This window comes from Neovison vison, chromosome 6 (genome assembly GCF_020171115.1).
Source record: "Neovison vison isolate M4711 chromosome 6, ASM_NN_V1, whole genome shotgun sequence".
In the NCBI taxonomy this organism is placed as follows: domain Eukaryota; kingdom Metazoa; phylum Chordata; class Mammalia; order Carnivora; family Mustelidae; genus Neogale; species Neogale vison.
Window position 1 is genome coordinate 48,804,221 of NC_058096.1, and position 21,238 is coordinate 48,825,458.

At 36.4% G+C, this 21,238-nt stretch overlaps 2 protein-coding genes across 31 annotated transcripts in view; one reads left to right on the forward strand and one right to left on the reverse strand.

The window, feature by feature from the left end:
* The window catches only part of TFG (trafficking from ER to golgi regulator), a 33,188-nt gene extending 19,261 nt beyond the window's left edge, over positions 1 to 13,927 (forward strand). The window contains exons 6-9 of one of the 6 annotated variants that reach the window (XM_044251260.1): positions 3,235 to 3,375; positions 10,037 to 10,135; positions 12,302 to 12,342; positions 13,112 to 13,196. In XM_044251260.1, the coding sequence (XP_044107195.1) occupies positions 3,235 to 3,375; positions 10,037 to 10,135; positions 12,302 to 12,336 (275 nt within the window). In that variant the 3' untranslated portion in view covers positions 12,337 to 12,342; positions 13,112 to 13,196. Of the gene's footprint in view, positions 1 to 3,234; positions 3,376 to 10,036; positions 10,136 to 12,301; positions 12,343 to 13,111 lie in introns of all 6 variants that reach the window. The other 5 variants (XM_044251262.1, XM_044251261.1, XM_044251258.1 and 2 more) reach the window with 5 other exon arrangements.
* Positions 13,928 to 15,145: 1,218 nt separating this feature from the next.
* The window catches only part of LOC122908449 (ABI family member 3 binding protein), a 250,542-nt gene continuing 244,449 nt past the window's right edge, over positions 15,146 to 21,238 (reverse strand). For all 25 annotated transcript variants that reach the window (XM_044251252.1, XM_044251253.1, XM_044251244.1 and 22 more), the window contains 5 exons: positions 19,823 to 19,902; positions 19,039 to 19,068; positions 18,208 to 18,369; positions 16,678 to 16,800; positions 15,146 to 15,461 (listed from right to left, as the gene is read on the reverse strand). In XM_044251252.1, the coding sequence (XP_044107187.1) occupies positions 15,346 to 15,461; positions 16,678 to 16,800; positions 18,208 to 18,369; positions 19,039 to 19,068; positions 19,823 to 19,902 (511 nt within the window). In that variant the 3' untranslated portion in view covers positions 15,146 to 15,345. The remainder of the gene's footprint in view (positions 15,462 to 16,677; positions 16,801 to 18,207; positions 18,370 to 19,038; positions 19,069 to 19,822; positions 19,903 to 21,238) is intronic.

Below are 21,238 nucleotides of genomic sequence, written 5' to 3' on the forward strand. Positions count from 1 at the left end.
TAATAGCTACAGTGATGTGCATATATCTTAAAGGTTCAGTTCAATAAATTTCTACTTTTGTATATACCTATATAAAACACCAAGTAAGATCAAGATCTAGATGATTTCCAGCACCTGGAAAGCTTTCTTAAGGTAGAACCCTATCCTTAAAAGAATAACCACTGTTGGTTGTAGGTAAATTTTATCAAAAGAGGAATTCAGAAAGTTTATAATTTTTTAAAAAAATCTGAACCATTTCATAATCTTATTTCAGATTTGTTGTAGGATTTAAATTGTATTTCATGTCTTCTCTCTTTGGATATGAAACTAGAGAAATTTAAATTTAAATGTAGATTTTGGTTAAAGTGCTTTTGTGTGGAAACTGCTCTTATTTGAGTGGTTTTAACCTTAAAACAGTACCTATACTATGATTGCTTCTTTTTATTTTTGGCTATAATTTCTTTAGTATGTTTTCTGCTTTCTCTCTCTTTAGATTCTGATTACACATACAGCTCTGTAATTTTCATTTGAATCTTTGTATAGTTTATTTTTTTTGAGATTCCTTACCTTTGCATTAAGACTGTATCCCTTTAACTCCTGCATTTTTAATTCTTTAAAAATATTTATAATTAAAAAAAAATATAATAGCTGCTCAGTGTTTGTCTGCTTTATCCAGTATCTTGGCCTTTTCGGAGTACACTTTCTTTTGCCTGTCTTTTTACTCTGAGTATGGGTCACGTTTTCCTGTTTCTTTGCATATCTGATTATTTTTTATTGAAAACTGGACATGATGGTTAATATGTTTTAGTGACTGATTTTTTATTACGTCGCTCTGGCAAGGAGTTAACTCGTTTGGATTCAAACTACTCATTCTTTGTCCCCATGGAATCTAGCAGCTAACATCTCTGCTCAGCCCTTTTAACTCTTGGTGCTGCTTTTTTCCCTGAACCCTCTTATGTGTCCACCTCTGAATTTTGTGGCCTGCTGAGGATTTTAGGCAGAGCTTATATGTAGTTTGTAGGTCTCATTCCTTTGGTGGCACTTTTAATCCAGGGATTTTTCCCCTCAAATTTCTAGCTAGTTGGCCAGCCATGAAGTTGACACTCTGGCTTTCTGCTGTTGGGGCTGCAGAGGTCAGAGCTTACAATTCTTAGTCACTGTAATTCCACCAGGGGTAAACTTTTCTGGTTTCTGCTGACATTTGGTTGACTTCCAGTGATTTCAAATAGTTGTTTTCTTCTGTTTTGTCTAGGGCTTTTGTTGTTACCTCTGACCATTTACTTTGCCATTATTAGTAATTGGAAATATAGGATTCAGTCTATTAATTTTATTTTTCTTTGAGACTTTTATGTGACTATTCACTAAAGGGAATTATGTGAAATTCTGGAAAGAAAAATGTGTATATGAGGTATGTTCTTTGTGAATGAAGACATCACACAAGTGATACATCTGAAAAACACTTTTTAGAGCAACTGAAATTTTTAGAGCAACTTTGTATATATAGTCAGGCTTAAAATTTTGATTAGAATATAGTATATGCCATACCAGAATAACATGATTAATATGATTGACGTTATTTGAAGGACATTTTTCTAGTAGCCATGGATGTTGAAGTAAGAAAAACTGTGCACATAGAAAATGCCAGGATGCTTTCTGATTATTCACGTCTGCTGTTGTGAAAAGCTTGACTGTCCTAGTGAATGAGGACATGGGAAGGAGGAATAGAATATTGTAAAGATAGGATGGGCAGCATTAATTAATAGGTTACATACAAGAGAGAAAAGAGGGATCAAAATAACGTACTGTTTCAGGTCAGTAATGCAGTGTCTTTTGTAGGAGACTAGATGTGTGTATGTACATTATGTAAATATCAGTAACATGAGCGCTTGGCCATTTTACTCTGGTAACCCATCAGTTTCTCTTGCATTACCAGTTTGTTCACCTAGTTCAGTTCTCATCAGTACCTGGACTACCATTGGCCAGCTACACAATTGCCTAATACAGTGCTAAATTCTGGGATCTACCAGTGCAGAGGATAGAGGTTTACTCTCAGGGAACTTAGCTAGTAATAACAAGTCCCTATGGGGAACTTACTAAATGGTCATCACTTTCATAAGCTCTTAGGATATAATCACTTTCATAAATATTTGCTATAAGCACTTGTTAGCTCCTGATCCTTAATGAAGTAGAAGTGGGTTATTTCTTTGTACAGATGAGGAAACTGAGGCACAGAAAGAGATGGTGTGTCTAGAATCTGAGAGCTACTAAGTGGCAACACTGGCATTTGAACCTAGGCAGTCTGGCTCCATAGTCTGAGCTTTTAACCACTCTTCTGTATTACCCAATAGAGAGAACTTACAGGAGTAAACATTATCTGTAGTTGTCTTTGGAGTGTCGTCTTTGTCACAGGATTGGAGCTGTAGCTAACTTTTTCCATTTACTTCTTTGTTCATTACTTGAGAAGAATTTGAGTGACTCCAGGAATTTGAGAGGTAGTCTTTGAAAGACAGACAAAAAGAATCAGAAAGGAGCCTGGCTCAAAGAGCTTGTATAACCTAAGGGAAAGATGGGAATTATTCACAGATACAAAGTAGAAGTTGTAAGGGTCATAATAAAAGTATACTTTATGGAAGTTCACAAGTGGAAAAAAGTATTCATGGGTTAAGAAGGCTTACTGGAGTAAGTACCTGCGATTTAAAGAACATTGAATTTAGAGAACATGAAAATGAGAGTGTAGGGAACAGTAATACATGGACGGAGAAAAAAATATACTGTGGGACTTGGGAATAGATTAGTTTCAGCTGAAGGAGGCTTATAGGAGGAGGAATTGTGAGATATAATGTTTGGACCCTTGAATACCAAACTGGAGGGTTGAACTGGATTATGGGCAATGGAGACCCACTGAAGAATGAAATACTTTTGGTTGATCTACAAAATAAATTAGATGGCATGAGGTAGAGGATAGTGGTATTGCAGAGATGAGTTTTGATTTTTGCAGGGGGAGTTCAGGATTTAGGAATGTAATACTCTACACTTTAGAGGGAAGGGTTTCCAGTTGTAGTTTTGGATTCTTAAGAGAGTGGAGCAAAGGAAAAAGCAAAGTATACACACATACACTGTAAAAAGCGGCACTTGTGGTTATGCTTATTCTCTAGTACTTTCCATTTTTGGTATCTTTCAAGCAAACTTATTAATTGAGCTTGCTGCCGAAAGGTCTTGTATTAGAAACTAAACTGGCTTGTCATGACCGTTTAGGGCCACCCAGTGCTCCTGCAGAAGACCGTTCAGGAACACCCGACAGCATTGCTTCCTCCTCCTCTGCAGCTCACCCGCCAGGAGTTCAGCCACAGCAGCCCCCGTATACAGGAGCTCAGACACAAGCAGGTCAGAATGAAGGTAAAATAGAAATAAGAGCACCTCTTTGGGGAGGTAAATGTGCAGAGATGTTTATGGCAGCCTTGTCGGTGATGGTAAAGAGCTTACATAAGTATTCGTGCTATGAGTATGATTGTAAAAATTTTTGATTTACTGATATGGAATGCTTTTGGGTTAAAAGTCAGTATGCTTCTGATTATTGAAAAGAAAAAAAAACCCGAAAAGGTGCTTATGTGAATATAAATACATGGCAGAAGATCAGGAAGGAGTCCTACCAGTCACCAGTCAGTGGTAACCAGGGGGCCAGAGGTGACCCACTGACATGGCATTTCATTTTGCCTAATACTTACGGTGCTGTTTTATTTCTTTATCCCTTCCCTTCTTGCATGTTTATTATTTTTATAATTGGAAAGATTTTGAAAATAGGGGTAGAGCATAACTTAAGTGTAGTTCTTTTGTAAGATAAATAGCCCTTTAAATTTTTGTGCTATTAGCAATATGACTTTTGTGGAAAAAAAAAAAAGCAGTGTATTTTAAATCAAACTTGTTTTTTCTAAATGATATGTCCTTGGATGAACAATTCAGTCTCTCTGGGTTTTAATGTTCTCTTACTGTCAATTAGGAAAATTAGACAAAACTAGTGGTACTAAAAGAATGTCTCTAGTGCCGATTGAAATATAGTTGAAAGCTCACTATTTAAACAGGTAAAAGGCTCATTACCATGGTTGAAGGGGATTGAGAGGCCACAAGCTCAGTACAGCAGGCACTGAAGTTTAAAAACTATATACGTTCTACTTTAAAACAAACACCAGGTGGTGCTTTAACTTTTATAAAGGGACCAGTGGTGGTATAGTGTTTTTTTAGCATCAGAAATAAGTGACCGAGTTTATCAATCATATTTAAAAAAAAAATTTATAGTCTAAAATGAACGAGCACTTTCGTAATAGAGTCCTAATCATTCTGTGGCTATATTTTAGAGTCGTCCTGCTGGATGAATTCTAGGCTTAGGGTCTAGCAGGTGGCAGTTTGCTGGTAAGTGGGAGGAATGTCTTACTGCTTCAGCCTCTTCTCAACCAAGTTTATAGTTTTCATTTTGTATTAAGGTGAAACTGCCCAAACCGGAATAAATGGAACTGAAGCAGATGTAGGCTGAAGCGGAGGCAAAGCAGAGTTTGGATATGATGGGACTTAAGTTGTTACTTAAATTCCATAAAAAGGGGCTTGGAATTATAAATATTTTTTCTAAGAACTTTAATCTTAATATGTCCTCACTTCAGGTGAACTGACATTGTTTCTTTTTTTTTTTTTTTAATCCCATCTTAAGTGGAATATACTATTGCAGAATGACAGTTGGAAGGATAGTTGTACCAAATAATGTTTGCTTATTCACTTATAAAGGAATGAGATTTAATGCTCTCTCTTAATGTCTCACATTATTTTATTGTTTATCTTAATTAAAAATTATTTTCAAATAGGTAAAAATTTTAAAATATAAGAGGTTGAACAGTGAAATTTTAAATATTGTCTATGCCACCTCTGATCTCTAGCAACCAGGTTCCTTTTTCTGGAAGCATCAAGTTAACACTGTTTGCTATGCACTGAATTCCTTTAGGATGGCATTAACTGTGTGCCTTGCTGAAACTGTTTTTTTTTTTTTTTTTTAGTTTAACATACACTATAAAAACATACACTATAAAAATTGTACAGTTATTAGTAGGTGACGTCAGTCGGTAGCTTTCGGGAGGTGAATCTATAGAGCAGTGCTGTCCAGAAGAAATACAGTGGAAGTCATAAGTACTTTTTTTTAATTTATCACATTTAAGAAAGTTTTTAAAAAGCTAAAACTAATGTTAATTATACATTTTACTTAATGCAGTATCTGGTGTATCAACATGTCATCATTATTAAGAAGTTTTTAATTTTTTTTTAAGTTTAAATTAATGTTTTACATCCTATTTTTTGTACTGCACATTGGAAATCTAGGGTGTGACACCACTTAGAAACACTTCAAAAACCCATACAGTATGTTAAGTTAAGACTAGCTGCATTTTGGTGCTTAATGGCCATATGTGGCTGCTGCCTGTTGTATTGGATAGCACAGCTCTAGGTTAAGAGGTCAGTTACTTACAGGATAAATTATATACTATTTTAATGAATACTTTTTGACATCTGGTATATAGTGAGTCCCTGACATCATCACCAGTTAGATCAGCTACTGGTTAGAATTTGAATAGAATATTTACCAAAAATCTATTGCTAATAATAGGTTAACATAACAATCTCTGTAGAATAGAGTACGAAATAATCTAAAAACAAATCTGAATTATTTTACTTAAATACCATAAAAAGGATCTTGGAATTGTAACTTCCCCTCCGCCCAAGGATTTAAGTGTTAATATGTTTGATTAAAAAGATTTAACAGAATGTTGAGCATCATGAAAAGAAACAAAGCGGACATTATTATCCTTTCTCATATAAAGCAGGTACCTCTGTTACTGGAAAACTATGTGCAGTTGAGTAGTTGCCATAAACATGGAAGTAAGTGTTGAGGACACAGAGAAGAGCATTAAAAAAATCATCAGAGACCAGGAGGTATTGCTGTTTGACAAACCAAAAAGGTGAAAAGGATATAATTAAAATATGTAAAATCCTGTGACAAGATAATATGACCTGAAGAGTCTTTTAAAATCACGATTATTACATAAATTTTGAAACCTAAACAGAAGTGGAACTAAAATAATGAACTTGTGCATCCATCATGCAGCCTCAACACTTATCAATGTTTTGGATTTCTTTTTTCATCTATCCTTCTTGCCCTGCCCTCCTTTTTTAACTTGCTGGGGTATTTTAAATCAAGTCCTACACCTTATTTCACTCAACTGTTTCAGTATGCATGTGTACTGATAAGCCTTTCTTTTAACATAACAACTGTGCTAATTCATCTAACAAAATGAAGTGATTCTTAATGTCATTACATAGTAGTCTGTATTTGAATTTCCTTAATTCTCTCATAATTACCCATTACAGCGATGGCTTGTTCACATCAGGAATATAACTAGATTTACACTTTTCATTTGAGTATGTGTCTTTTATTTTCCAGGAGCTGTCACCGCTACATGTTTCCAAAGTTAAAAACTATGTATTTTAATTATCTGTTGCTATGTAACAATTTATCCCAAAACAGATGCTTCAAACTACAAACATTTATTTATTATCTCATGTAGTTTGAAAGAGTCAGGGATCTGGGAACAGCTTGGTTTGTCTCCCAAGTCTCCTGAGATTGCAGTCCTCAGAAGCTTACTCTGAGCTAGAGGATGCACTTACTTCTAAGATGACTCTTTCACATAGTCATCAGGAGGCTTCAGTTCCTTACAGGGACCTCTCCTAGGCTGCTTAAGTGACCTCATGCCACGGTGCTTTCCACCAGAGAGTAAATGAATGAGCAAGAGAGAGTTAGGGTAGCTGTCTTTTATGACCTGTCCTCAGAAATGTCATGATTTCTGCAATATTCTGTTAGTGTGCAGGTCAGCCCTATTGAGTGCGAGGAGGAGATTACACAGGGCAGTGAATGCTCATAGGTTTATGGCTTATTCTTTGCTCTTTTTGTATTCTTTTTTTTTTTTTCCAATTTATTTATTTTCAGAAAAACAGTATTCATTATTTTTTCACCACACCCAATGCTCCATGCAAGCCGTGCCCTCTATAATACCCACCACCTGGTACCCCAACCTCCCACCCCTCTTTTTGTATTCTGAAGTTAATCTTGCATTTCTAAAAATGAAAAGGATACATGGGCAGGAGTCTTGTGCGAGTGCTCTGATGGGCAGGGGCTAATCCCAGAGGCTGGTACCACTCTGCGTAACAAAATGCAGTTCCAGGAGTGTCACAAAGACTCTGCTTCACCCTAATCTCTTTCTTCCCTTAGGTAGTAGTTTTTATTATGTTTACTTTATTCTAGTGATTCTTCCTGAAAATATAATTCATAAAACATACACACACACACACACACACACACACACACACGTATATATTACTCAAAACACAACTTACTCTAAACTGTCTCTACCTTGCTTTTTCACTTAATAATCTATCCCTTAGTTCTCTTCTCTTTTCCTTAGCTCTCTTTTTATGAGTATGTGAAGTTATTCCTCTGTTTTTACAACTCAACAGACTTTTTTTTTTGTAATCTTATCGATTTATTTTTTTCAGTGTTCCAAGATTCATTGTTTATGCACCACACCCAGTGTTCCATGCAATACATGCCCTCCTTAATACCCACCACCAGGCTCACCCAATCTACCCCCCCCTCCAAAACCCTCAGTTTGTTTCTCAGAGTCCATAGGCTCTCATGGTTCATCTCCCCTTCCGATTCCCCCTACTCACTTCTCATCTCCTTCTCCCAGTGTCCTCCGTAAACACAGACTTCTTAATTACACTTTTAGCATATTGTGACAGTGTCTGTTTTGGACTTGAATGACGTAAATAAAAGAGATAGTAATAAACCTGGAACCTTTAACCCCAGAGGTGGCATTTTCGTAATGGGTTTATAGGAGCTTAGGAAAAAAATAGAATATGTGCTTGCATTAAGAATAGTTAGTATTACCTGTCAGTTTTTATTGAGGAAAACAATTAGGCTGTAAAATCACTAATGACAACAGCCTATTACATGTAGCCTTAATCTCAGCTTTTTTGATGATACTTAAGTTAATATTTATATTAAATGAGATAATGTATACAGAACTTCTTTTGAACTAAAGCTGTAGAATTTTGCCTGCATTCCAGTGAGGGTTCATGTTAGCTTCATTGACCCCAGGTAAATTGCTTAATTTTTCTATACCTGCAATAGGGATTGCTAGTAAGGTTTACTATCCCCACCGCCATGTACTTATTACCTGTTCTGTTCTTTCCTCATTTTTGTACTGTAGAGGTAATCATTTTGGTTTCTCAGAATTAGAACCTATTATCATACTGTTGTATATATTTTTCCCTTTTGATTATATTTCTGTACCAGATTCTGATTACTTTTGTTCTGAAATTTAGTTATGAACTACAATCTAGCATTAAAGTGGTATCTTCCAAGGTAGTTAACTCCTGTGCGACCTTTTGTGCTCTCTGTAGGTCTTAAACCATTAGGAAAGCATTTAAGAAACTTCTGTCAGTTTTTTTATTGTTTTATTTGGGAAAAGAATAGTTAAGTGTGTGTGTATGCATATATATATAAATATATATATTTGTATATATATAAATATGTATTTGTATATATATAAATATATATATTTGTATATATATAAATATGTATTTGTATATATATAAATATATATGCATATACACACACACACACACTTTATAGTTAAGTGTGTGTGTGTATATGCATATATATTTATATATATACAAATACATATTTATATATATACAAATATATATATTTATATATATATGCATACACACACACTTAACTATTCTTTTCCCAAATACAACAATAAATCTACTTAAATATATATATATATATATATATTTAAGTAGATTTTATTTCTATCATAAAAAGCAGACAACTGCTTGCTAGGAAAAAAGCTGGCTATAAATATGGGCATATCTCATTCAGTGCCGCAGTACGTAGGGCTGAGTGGGGAGCCCAGTAGAGTGAGCTCTGTCCCTTGATTTCAGGCTGTGAGTGCTAGCTGCCTGTGGTTCCTCAGTTTGAGTGGTGGCACTAAGATAATGGGACTTTTTCACTTGTCCCTTTCTGCCAGAAATAGGCTATCTATGCATAATCTTTTAATTAACAGCAGGTAGTTTGAATATTTATGAAAGAATTAGCCAGTGTATAATTGAAGATTTAAATATTAGCTAGCTATTAGAATGCAAGTTTTATTGCTAGTCTAGGTATTAGATCTAGCTGAATCCACTGTCAGGACAAGAATAAAGTAGTAGAGATGAGAAAGATGTAGACCAATAAATCCTTGGTTGTTCAGAAAGCACACAAGTGGTAACAGTGTCCAGAGGTTTTTCTGTAGGAACTGTGATCACCTGACCCCCAAACAGGACTCTCATTTTCCAGTATACATCCCCAGTCTTAAACAGGTCGGCCATGCTCAATAAGTGTACAGTGAGGGAACATTCAGACTTTATCAGATTTCACATGATGGGCGAGGACGTTCAGATGATGGAAAAGCACACTGTTGTCAGATGCTGCAGGTGTCTTTGAGGTCGGCCATGAAAGATGTCTCATAGTTCCTTGTTACCAGAGTCTGTTCATATTGTAACAAAGGTTCAAACCTTTAGAATAAATACAGTGTTTAGGGAGAGATGTAGAAGCTATCAATTGTATTTGTTCCTTTCCTCAGATTTTTATTTCTTGATTTTTGACTTGGTTGATTTTTACAGAACATAAGCAGTACCTGTCTGTTGGCAGTGGGGTTTGAAAGCTTTTGTTTTTCTGGAATTTTTGAGTGACCATGCTGCTGCTGCCGAGTTTCCTGCAGTCGGTCCACAGCACAGCAGCTACGTCTGTTCAGTTGTTTGTTCTTTGTTTTGCAGCGCTTCAGCGGGAACAGACACATCCTTGGGTCTTGTTGCTGAGTGTGTTTATGTGTTTGGGTAGGGAGAGACATTAAATGTGCTTTAAAAATATTTCTCTCTGCCAAATGAAACCTACTTCTTTCCCTTGTCTTGTCTTTTTTAGGTCCGATGTACCAGCAGTACCCGCAGCAGGCCGGCTACGGGGCCCAGCCCCCGCAGGCGCCGCCTCAGCCGCCACAGCAGTACGGGATTCAGTATTCAGGTGAGCGCGGTCCAGAGGGAGGTGACTCATTGGTTGTGAGCTGTTTCTGTACTCATTACACTTTGATCCTTTCCTCTAAACTCCTTGATTTGTAGGACTTACATTGTCATAGGAGGTGTTAAGTATTTCTTTGTGGGAGGAAATACATTTGTTTATTTTTAAAGTTTTGCATTAATATTTAAGTTAGCATTTCAGTCAACAGTCACAGTAGATGATTTTTAATAACTTAGTTTGAAAACATTTGTAACACAAGCTATCTTATACTGATATGATCTACTTACCTCTTGGGTGACTCAGAACAGCAAAAATGCAAGATTTTTTCAACCATTGTATGTCACATGTAATTCCATTGTATTGTAAAAATATTAACATTTTCCTCATACATGAAAAGGCAATCTTAATAAATAAGAACCAAATTATGCTACTTAGGTTTTTAAATCTCCAGGAGTATGTGGGAATACAAAAATAGGCCAAAAAAATAAACTTGTGTCAAATGTAATCCGGGCAGCTAAGAATATTGAATGTAGGCATTCTGGGTATTTTCTTTTACCTTCTGTCCACTGAAGATTATCTATATTTAAATATGAAATCTCTAGTGTAGCTTTGACTGTAATCATTATAAATCAGATCACTTTATATTTGTTGTATCAGAGAGGGAGTTTATGTTTAACTCATGTTTTACAGCCAAAGATTTAAGTATCAAAAGTTCATATAATTAAAAATAATTTATCTAAGTTGAATCTTGCCTAAAATTCTGTTTTACAGAGTTTTATTGTTCAACGATAGCAGGAATTAGCAAACTATAGTCATGGACCAAATATGGCATGTCACCAGTTTTTGTGAATTCAGTTTTATTGGAACACATCTACACCTGTTCATTTCTGTGCTGTCTGTTGCTCTGTCGTGGCAGAGCTGAGTAGTTGCAGCTGAGACTGTGTGGCCCACAAAACCTAGAATATTTACTCTTAGGCTGTCCAAAAAAAGTGTCATGACTTCTGCACAAGTCCATAAAATTCCATCTTTAATTGAAGTTTGGACATATTTTAGCGCATGTAGCAGTTTTCATATGGATTGTATTTGCTATAGAGTGATTTAACCTATAGCTGTTAGTTTTTAATTATGTAAAATAGGTAGGATGAATTTAAGCTTGGATTATGATATTAGGATTATTTTAGGTTTGCAGTCCTTTAAAGTCAGAGTGTTATAAATTATAAAATTTGTAGAAATAATAGATATCAGAGCTGAAAAGACCTAGTCATCATTCTAATCCAGGGGATTTCAACTCCCTTTGTGCTTCAGAATCACCTGGAGAGCTTTTTTTTGAAAGTTCAAGGTGCCTAGGCGCTACTCCCAGATGTTTTGTTTCAATTGGTTAGGAATGGAAGCACTGCCACATTATGATCAGAGAGTAGTAGGTTGTTAATGAAATGGCATTAGGCCCGTAGGAGTTATTCCCTCTGTTGAGAAATAATTAAGGATTTGGTTGTTCCCAGCCTCAGTTAAAAAGCCAGTCTGGATTTCAGCTGCCAGGATGAAATGGCAGCAGTATTTTGCTCAGAGTCTTAACTTGTATAGACATTTTCAGTGTAAAAGCTGAGTTGTTTTGTTTCTTCAAAAACTTACAGTTAAAAAAATGAAGCAAATAAATTTTAATGTAGAGAATAGGAGAAGTTGTATGACATTCAAGATTTTATCATGAATTGACTTCAGTATTTGGATGCTACCGTAAGTAAAATGCCTTAGATGCTTGATTTACTTATTAAAAGTTAAGCTTGTTATTAATGATTTTAGTCAGCGTCTTCACTCGAGTAAAATTTAGTTTTCAAATCATCATCTTTGTATTTCTGATCCCACTAGTCCTATTAACTTGAATTTGATTGGGAGATGTGGAAATAGTCAACTAAATACTCTGCTTGGAGAGACTGTAAGTGGTGGTGGTAACATTGGACCATTTTTGACACTGTTGGTTTGGCAGTTTCCCTCTGCTTTTCCAGTTTTACTCATGGACTATGTCAGAAAGGTTTCTTTCATGAGTAAATTTTGAACCCAGGTTCAAGGTGAGTTCAGAATATACTCAAATTCATTCAATCCTTTTTTTTTTATTTAAATGCAGGGTTGTACATATTTTAATTATTTTCTTATGTATCTGGTATTTAATGCTGACAGGATTCCAGTCATTGGAGAGGTTTCATTGCAAGTAGCTGCAGGTGTGTTTCATGGTAGAGATAAAAGATTTTAGTGAAGCAGACTTGTTCTTTAAAAAAATTAAAAAAAAATCCTAGTAAATAATGCATATAGATGTTGATATTGTGGGGCAATATCATGTGCTTTTTATGTGTTATGCTGTTACTACTAAGTCAGAATTCTGAGTTATAAAGGCAAAACATCAGATACCAAATCTAAAAGAATTTAAGGATTGTGAAAGTGGGTACGTAATGTTTATTCTTAAATGGCTTGGTTTTTATAGAGTGAGTGAACCTAAAAGCATCTCATTAGCACAATAAGATGTATTTGTAGCATCATTGCTTCATTTAAAAATACTCATTGTCTCAATGTGTTTTTACTTGGTACAGCTGTTAAGTAGGCCTCCCCTCTACACCAGGTTAATGACTAGCTTTACATTAATTCCTGCATTTAGCATTTGAGCATCTATTCTACACTAGGAATTATGGTAGAACAGGTATTTGCTCTTAGGGATTATGTAGTCTAGAAACATTTGTAATGAAGAAATATATAGTGGTTTCAATTTAGATTAGAGGGTTTAAAAATTGTTTAGAAATAACCTTTTTTTGATACTACTTGGTTTTGAAGTAATATTATATGATGGACTATATATTACCCTACTTGTTCTATGAATACTTAGGAATGAGTTTAAATTTCTCATCTTTTTTGGTCCATAACAGTAAGACTAATTCTCTGGAAAACCTTTCACCAAAAGAAAATAAGATCTATATGTACTTTATTTTGCCTTTTCAGCAGGCTATAGTCAGCAGACTGGACCCCAACAACCTCAGCAGTTCCAGGGATATGGCCAGCAACCAGCTTCCCAGGCGCCGGCTCCTGCCTTTGCTGGCCAGCCTCAGCAGCTGCCTGCTCAACCAGCACAGCAGTACCAGGCGGGCAGTTACCCTCCACAGACGTACACTACCCAAACTTCTCAGCCTGCCAATTACACTGTGGCCCCTGCCTCACAACCTGGAATGGCTCCAAGCCAACCCGGGGCCTATCAACCGAGACCAGGTTTTACTCCACCTCCCGGAAGTACTATGACTCCACCTCCCAGTGGGCCTAACCCTTATGCACGCACCCGCCCGCCCTTTGGTCAGGGCTATACCCAACCTGGACCTGGTTATCGATAGAGAGGCTCAGCTACATGGATGACTGTAGCTGCTAGCTATTTGCCTCCCAAAAGACTCCAATACTACTATTTTAATTTGTATTGAAGTTCAGAAATTTAAAAAGCAGAGCATTTTTTATGATATCATTGTTGCTGTTAATTGAAAGTATAATTTGCTGGAATACAAAAAGACCAAAATGAAAAGTTTTTTTCTTCCCTTGCTTAAAAGTGTAGCAGCTGCCTAGTTATTTTGGAACACTACTCTGATGTGTGTAAAATGATAGACTTTCTAGCTTGCCTTGTCTGGAGGATATTAAAATGCTAGGTTGAAGTTTAGCCATCTTAACTTGGCTTTTTATTAACATGATGTACTAAAATAGACCCCTTTGAGAAGACAACTAGGTATTATGTATAAAATGTAACATTGATAGGTTAATAAAGATAATTGAATCCAATAGTGGTCTTGTATATGTTAATGACTAAATTCCATGAGAAAAAGAAGAAATAGAAATTCTTTTTGCTGTTTGATCTCAGAATGAAGTATAGGCATTTTAACTTGAGTTTTTTGTTCTAAGAAATTTTGTCCTGACTTTGAAAGAAATGCATTTAATAATAATTGGTTTGAAACGATGAAACTTCTTTGAAATAGATTTCAGAGGGAGACAAATTAACATTACATATAAACACAACAGTTAACGAGGGGGTTTTGGGTAGCTCCTGAATAACTGTGAGATGTTTCTTATAGAGATGAATCATTCAGAAATGAAGAACTCAGTCTTAAAAAAACTACATCTCTTTATTGCAGAGTTTATACTTGCTTGAAAAATACAAAATGTAGCATTGATAAACTTGAAGCATGTTGAAGGGTAAGCAGAGGAAAGGTCCTTTCAGAAAGAGGGCAACAATGCAGCATTCCCATGTCCCTCCCCAAATGAAGGACTTTTTTTTTTTTTTTTTTCAGATTTTCATTACAGGTTGAGTTAGACAAAATTACGAAAACATTCTCCAATACATTCATTCCTAGAGGTCTAAAAACAGGAGTACCTGTAAAATGTAGGGGTATTTGTGCTCAGACTTCACATTGTCTCTACGTATAGCTTCATTAGAATTCTATTAACAGTATGAAGACAAATCCCTGGTTAAAGGGTAGTTTGACAAAGTACATTCAGACATTGTAGCATATTTATGGGTAGAGAAAGAACAAAATGTATATTTTGAACAGATCAGGTATTCTCTTCGGTTTGCAGCTGAAATCAAATATAATGATTCAAGCAGGCTTTTTAGTAATTTGCACAGATTTAAAGAAATGTATATTGGCATGAATGGTTAACTACTGAAATGCTTCAGAAAAGCTGTTTAGCTATTGCTTAAAATTTAAAGTTTAAATAAACATGAATATTAGGACCTTTATTCCTCCCAGATGCAAATGCTCAAGATAATTTGATCTAATAAGTTAAACCAAGTTGAGATTTATGGCATTAACTCACCAGTAAGAAGAATACACTTGAATAAAAGGAAATATTTTTTTAAAAAGTATATTAGTTTTTGATGTTAAATTTGTTATAAAAGTATCTCAAAACATCATTACAACAGAGTGATAAATAATATACAAATGATCTCTTAAAATACCATGAGTAGGGAGCCAGCTTCCCTAAAAATGTTATTCTGTTAATGTCAATATCTTGTTTTCTTAAAATGATTTTGTAAAACCTGATAAATATTCTCAGCAATATTTCTAATAAACATCTACTATTGCTATTAAACTTTAATACATAGTAAACATAACAGCTTTAAATGAATGTGACAAATATTGTTTCCAATTATTTTTTTGCCATGATAAAACAGAAGGCACTTTTGATTCTGATTGTAGCATCTACCATTTTCCAGGAATTGTGGTCCCACATTCATACCACTGGACATAATTGATTTGGGTGTGACCACCTATTTCTCCAAATTGGACAGGTTCCTGACGAACTGCTCTGAAATAGCCTAAGAAGGAAAATAATTTTATTTTAATAGCTGCTATTAAAATAGCACCCTTCCAGATGGAAGGGTGTCCTTGTATGACTGAATGTTACTGTAGGTGAAGTGAAGTATTTTAGAAAATGGAGAATACCAGAGAGCCTGGTGTCTCCCTGAGGTTTTACTGGCTAGCTAAACATGAGGGGTGCCTGAAACTCCTCTGACCTGTGCCTTAACGAGGTGGAATAAGCTGGTTGGTAGCATCTGGGAGACAAAGCTGAAAAGGGGCAGGAGTCAGGGTCGGGAGCTGGTTTGTGGTTTGAGTGTGATTGAGCATGTTCGGTAGTCTGCACTGTATGGACTAGGCATGGTCTATGAAGAACTGACCAAGTAAAGGGCTAGTTACTACAATGGCAGGAATGCTAAATTTCTGATAATTAAACTTAGGTGAAATCTTCCTTCAAGGACTCTACAATAAATGATTTAAATTTTTGCTACAGATGTAAAATGTTTTGGCAGTGTACACAATTTACAGTATATTTTATATCCAATGCCTGAGTGGCAGCACTTTCAACTTCCTGTTCATTGGGTTCACAGATATAAACACCAACCATAATAAAAGGGGACTTAAGTGCTCTGTAACAAAACATGTTGCTGAAAAGACTAGTCAAATAATGCAGAAACCTCTCCGTGATTGCTGAGTAACATGGACATTTAGTTTATTCTCTACTGCCCTGCCTGGCTAAGGATTAAATTTTCAGTCTTTTTAAAATCCTCATGGAGCAGCTTAGTGCTAATATGTCTTTAGCAAGTTACAGTGGTTATTCATTACTCACCAGAATTGTTTGACTTTAATTATATTTATGTGGCAAATAATAAGGGAATTAAAAAATGGCTGTGTGCTCTGTGTACGTATAAGGTAATACAGGAGTGATTTAAGGTTGGGAAACACTACTCTTCTATAGCTGTTTTTGCAAAGTGAAGTTTTCTTGAAGTGGAATGTCTGTAGAGGTCTGTGGAATTTCTCTAACTCTAAGGAATCAAGTCTTAAGGACTGGTAGAAAGTTGAGAAACTTCTATTAAGGTCTTACATGAAGTCGTTTTTTTTTTTTTTTTCCTAGTCAGATAATTAGACCAGTAGTACTGTAGAATTATTTTTAAAGTGATTGTTTTCCTTAGCTTGAATTCTTTTTGTGTTAATTTGAAAAATCCCCTTGCTTAGGAGGAGGCTCAGAAAACATACCTTCTTTGGTGGGTAACTGGTCAGAACTGAGTTGCTGTCCTGTGCGTCCATCTAAAAACGAGTCCACAAACTGGCAGTGGTCTTCTCCATGGCCTCTCTGATCGCCTATGTTATAAAATTTTCCTAAGGAGCGAGAAATTTAAATGATCATGAAGTGTTACTATCTTCGATAGAGGATAATTCTGAAATATTCCAGTTTTTTCTGATAGTCTTTTCTATTTTTACCCCCCCCCTTCACCCTAGTTCAAGCCACCAGTGTCTCTTGACTGAACACTGGAAGTCTTCAGCTGCCACCACTGCTTTTACTCCTTTCTCTCTGTCTTACTCCCTTATCCCTCCACTCCTCCCAGAGATCAGACATCTTTTTAAAATGCAGCTCAGATGTTACTCTTCATAAATCCCCCCTGCACACTCCTAGTATATTCAAAAGAAAACCCCAAATCCTTACCTGGTGTTAAAGTCCCACAGGATTCTACACCTGTCTGCCTGGCTGCCCCTCTTCTTCCGAAGCCTCAGCCACACCAGTGGCCCTGGCCAGGCACGTTCCAGCAGGGCCATTGCTTTTTCTCCTCTCTACCTCTAGTGCTTCATCCCTAGAGTTTTGCTGGGGTGGTTCCTTCTCATAGTTTTCTACTTAGCATAAACCTTAACAATCTGAGGGGTTTGAAGTAGCGAGGGGGTGGGAGGTTGGGGTACCAGGTGGTGGGTATTATAGAGGGCACGGCTTGCATGGAGCACTGGGTGTGGTGAAAAAATAATGAATAATGTTTTTCTGAAAATAAATAAATTGGAAAAAAAAAAAACCCTTAGCTTTTCAGAGAGGCCATTCTAACTAAAGAAGCTTCCACACGAACGTTTTCTTTCACGCTTTTTAATTTTTCTTCAGAGCACTGCATGCAATTTTTATTTACATATCTGTGGTCTGTCCCTACTAAATTAGAAGCTGTGTACCGCTTTGTCCTTAGCACCTAGAAAGCCTCTGAACAAAGTAGCTATTTGCTGAATGACTGACCAAATGTCTACCTTTCCGTGTTGTGACCAGCCTTGTTTAAATTTTTTTTTCTTTTGTAAAAAAAATTTTATTGTGTGAATACAGAAGAGAAAATAACATTACCACTGAGTCTGGAGCAAGGAGTTATCACCCTCTTTGTCAGGTGTTTTGATCTTGTCTCTGGCAGACTTAAATCTTAAGTATGCCCTATTCCTTCATGATGACTGTTACATACACTCATTTTATCATCAGTGGGCTCTCTGTGCCTGGTGGCTGTGACACAGTGAGCTTCAGTGTGGCAAATGCCTTCACATGCAAGTTTGCCCAGACGATTTTGTTTCACACTGCATTTTCATTATTTACATTCTAATCGCATGCCTCTAATTTCAGGCTGAGTATTCCAGTAACATGTTGCTCAAAATTTTAGAACAGTTTCTATCACACCTTGGTGTGGGGAGCCATCCGTAGGAAAGGCCAGGTTACAGAATGCTGTGAAGCATTCCCTGAAGGTTTGAAAGAGAGCCGGTAGCCTTGCTTACCTGTGAGGGAGTCACTCAGATAAATCTTGTAGCGGAGAGAGTTGCACAGCTGCACCCCTACAAACTTCTTATACCACGTCCGTTTGACATACTGTTTGCCCTTACATTCTGAGTAAGAGTCTGAGTTAAAGGGTCTTTCAGTCCAGATGGCATCTCTTCCTGCTGCATAAGGAAAACACATGCCTTGAGTTTAGCATTTGGGTGCTGAAGAGCTAAATATTTTTAGCTAAAAAATACTAAATATTTTTTAAAAAGTCATTTGCAAAGTTCATTGTCAGCCTGCTGATAACCTGGTTTTCTCCAGTGCTAAATATTGGACCCAAAATAATGTATTGAGTTTAAACATATAAACTCCCACCGAAGTTCCTGTCAGTAGTGAGTAAGCAGTATGTTTAGGTTTCAAGTAACCTGTGCAGGGCTACATGTGGACAGCATTCCCTTAGCGGCAAATTTAGGTGGTTGTGTTTTGTTTTGTTTTGGGGAGGGGGGGTTGTTTGTTTTTGGTAGCATAGTATATAATTTAAACAGATTCTTTAATGTGACTTGTCATTAAAAGTGGAAATGAGGAGGTTATATCTTGACTTGCATAACTGAAATTTCGAACTGCCCTGGCACATGAATGAAAGCAAGTTTCAAAATACACAACTTGTTCCCCACAAACGTTACAGGTTCTCAATGTGAGGGAGTGTTCTAGGTAAGCATTCCCACCTGCCTGATAGCCTAAGACAAAGTGGACTAAAATGAAATCATGACTAAAATGCCGCCATGCTTGTTTAGTGGAATCCGTTTAGAAAAGCATATAGTTATGTTCACACGGAGACAGGTACTTACCAGAAACTGGCTCGCTCACTCTTGGGTCCGCTGAAGAGAAACAGCAAACATAAGAGTCAGACATTACATTAGGTAAGTAAGTCCCAGTGTGCCAGCAGCACCGTGAAGAAGTTGGATGCTGACAGTTAAAAGTCTGACTTGCAAAATGGTACACTCTTGCTAAAGACTAAAGTGTGTTTTGTTTTAGAGTTATTTTCCATTGAACAGTCTCCTGCCAGGTACTCAGCTGTATCTTTTGGAATCTTGGTTGCTCTTCAAGCTCTCACTCCATTTTAAAGCTTCCTCTTTCAGATTCAGACAGAAACTGTTGATGGTAAAGTCACCAGAATGCCATGAAGTGCAGTTGGTGTAAAAATGACACCACTAATGCTATGGGTACAGATGTATCTTTTAAAGAAATTGGAGTATAGGAGGTCAGAAATTTTCACAGCTGTTTATCAAAAAACCATCAAATGAATTCCTGGATGTACTATGACTGTGTCTGATATTTTGATTCTGGCCATTGATTCTAAGCATACAGAGGGAGTATTCATTCACTAGTTTTTTGAGTATACATTGATACACTTTTTATCTTTTAAACTGGTATGTCTTTTTTTTTTTTCTGACATCAAAATAAGTGAGAAAAGATGTATGTAATGTCTCCTTAAGGCTCTTTTTTATCAATCTGCTTTCTCAAAATTAAACACTATACACTGTTCATTTAGCTGTGTTTCAGAGAAGCTCCTTAGGCAAAACACTGTGGCCTGGTAATATCCTGGATGGGCTTTACTGCTGATGTGATTACCTGATTCAGTGCTGAATGCCACTGTGTTGCTGGGGGGACCTTCTCCAAGTGGGTTTTTGGGTTTCACCTGGAATTCATAGCTGTGTAGGAGAGAAATTTTTTTTAAAAAATTGTAATACAGTCTTCAGGGGTAGGAAACAATCTTTCTTTGTTATATTGAAATCCTTGATTCTATTTTGAAATCATGAGACGGTGAGTACACACGTATTTGAGAAGCAGCATGGGGAAATAAACTCTACTTATCAAACACCTTGTCTGATGTTTTGTATAAGGATTAAGTTAATAAAAAAAAAATTGGTGTTTTTAAAAAGACAGCTAGCTAGTAGAAACAACTAGGCAAGTTGGTAAGGAACACAAAGGGAAGAGGTATATGGTGGATCCAGGCTCATTCCAGCAACCAGGAGTCTCTCCTTCAAATGTTTTTGTGACTTTGCTACTTAATGGAAAGGTTGGCTTTTATTTCTTATTATCCCAACCCTGGACACGGCCTCAGACTTAGGCAATGTTTCACCTTGTGGGGCTTGAACTATGTATGTCAGAATCACATGATAGAGGGGCATTTGGGAGAGTTTGTTTAAAACAGATTTCTTGCTTCATCTTGGCTGCTGAATCAATTTTTTGAGGGGGTCTAAGTAGGAATTTGTAAAAAGTTCCCAAGGTGAATCCTATACCCATGGACATTTGAGACCTACTGGATGAAGCTAGGGGAATAGGTGCTTGTGAAAGTATTTCTATGCAAGGATTTCCCGTTTCTGTCTCCTGGAACTCCGGTGTTCTGTGGATCACAGGAAGCCATACCTCCGGAAGAGGGAAATGGTAGTATGACCATTAAAGAGCATGGGCACAAGTACGGACTTTTCTTCCTATACAAATCAGATTCTTATAGGCTAGGCCTTAACTCTTTACATTAAAAAACAAAACACAAAATTAACCTAGATGCCCTGGTGTTCTAAGTATGTTTGATCCTAAGAATTATGCATTAACTTGCTATGCGATATTTAACACACTGCATTCATAGAATAGTTAGAACAAATCCTTTTAAGAAATTCAAGCAGTGAAGCTGTTTGCCATTTGCCTGAAGCTAAGCATTCTTTCCAAAAGCAGACTTAGCAGGAAAATAATTTTGAGTCTAAAACCAACTTGAGTCAGCTGATAGCTGACTATCAAATTTGAATCTCAAATTTGTACAAGACTTTTGGGAGATGATTCCTATTTTTGAGAAGTTTGTAATTGAATTAGAATGCAGAACACACAAAAGATGGAAATACATTTTATAAATGAGTGAAAAACAGAAGGATGACAGCTCTACTTGGTACAGAAGATACTAAGTGGAGAAGTAACAGAACTTTCTGGAGCTCCAGGAAATCAGATTCTTGACTACTGAGGCATTGCATTATAATACAGCTAAAATCTATA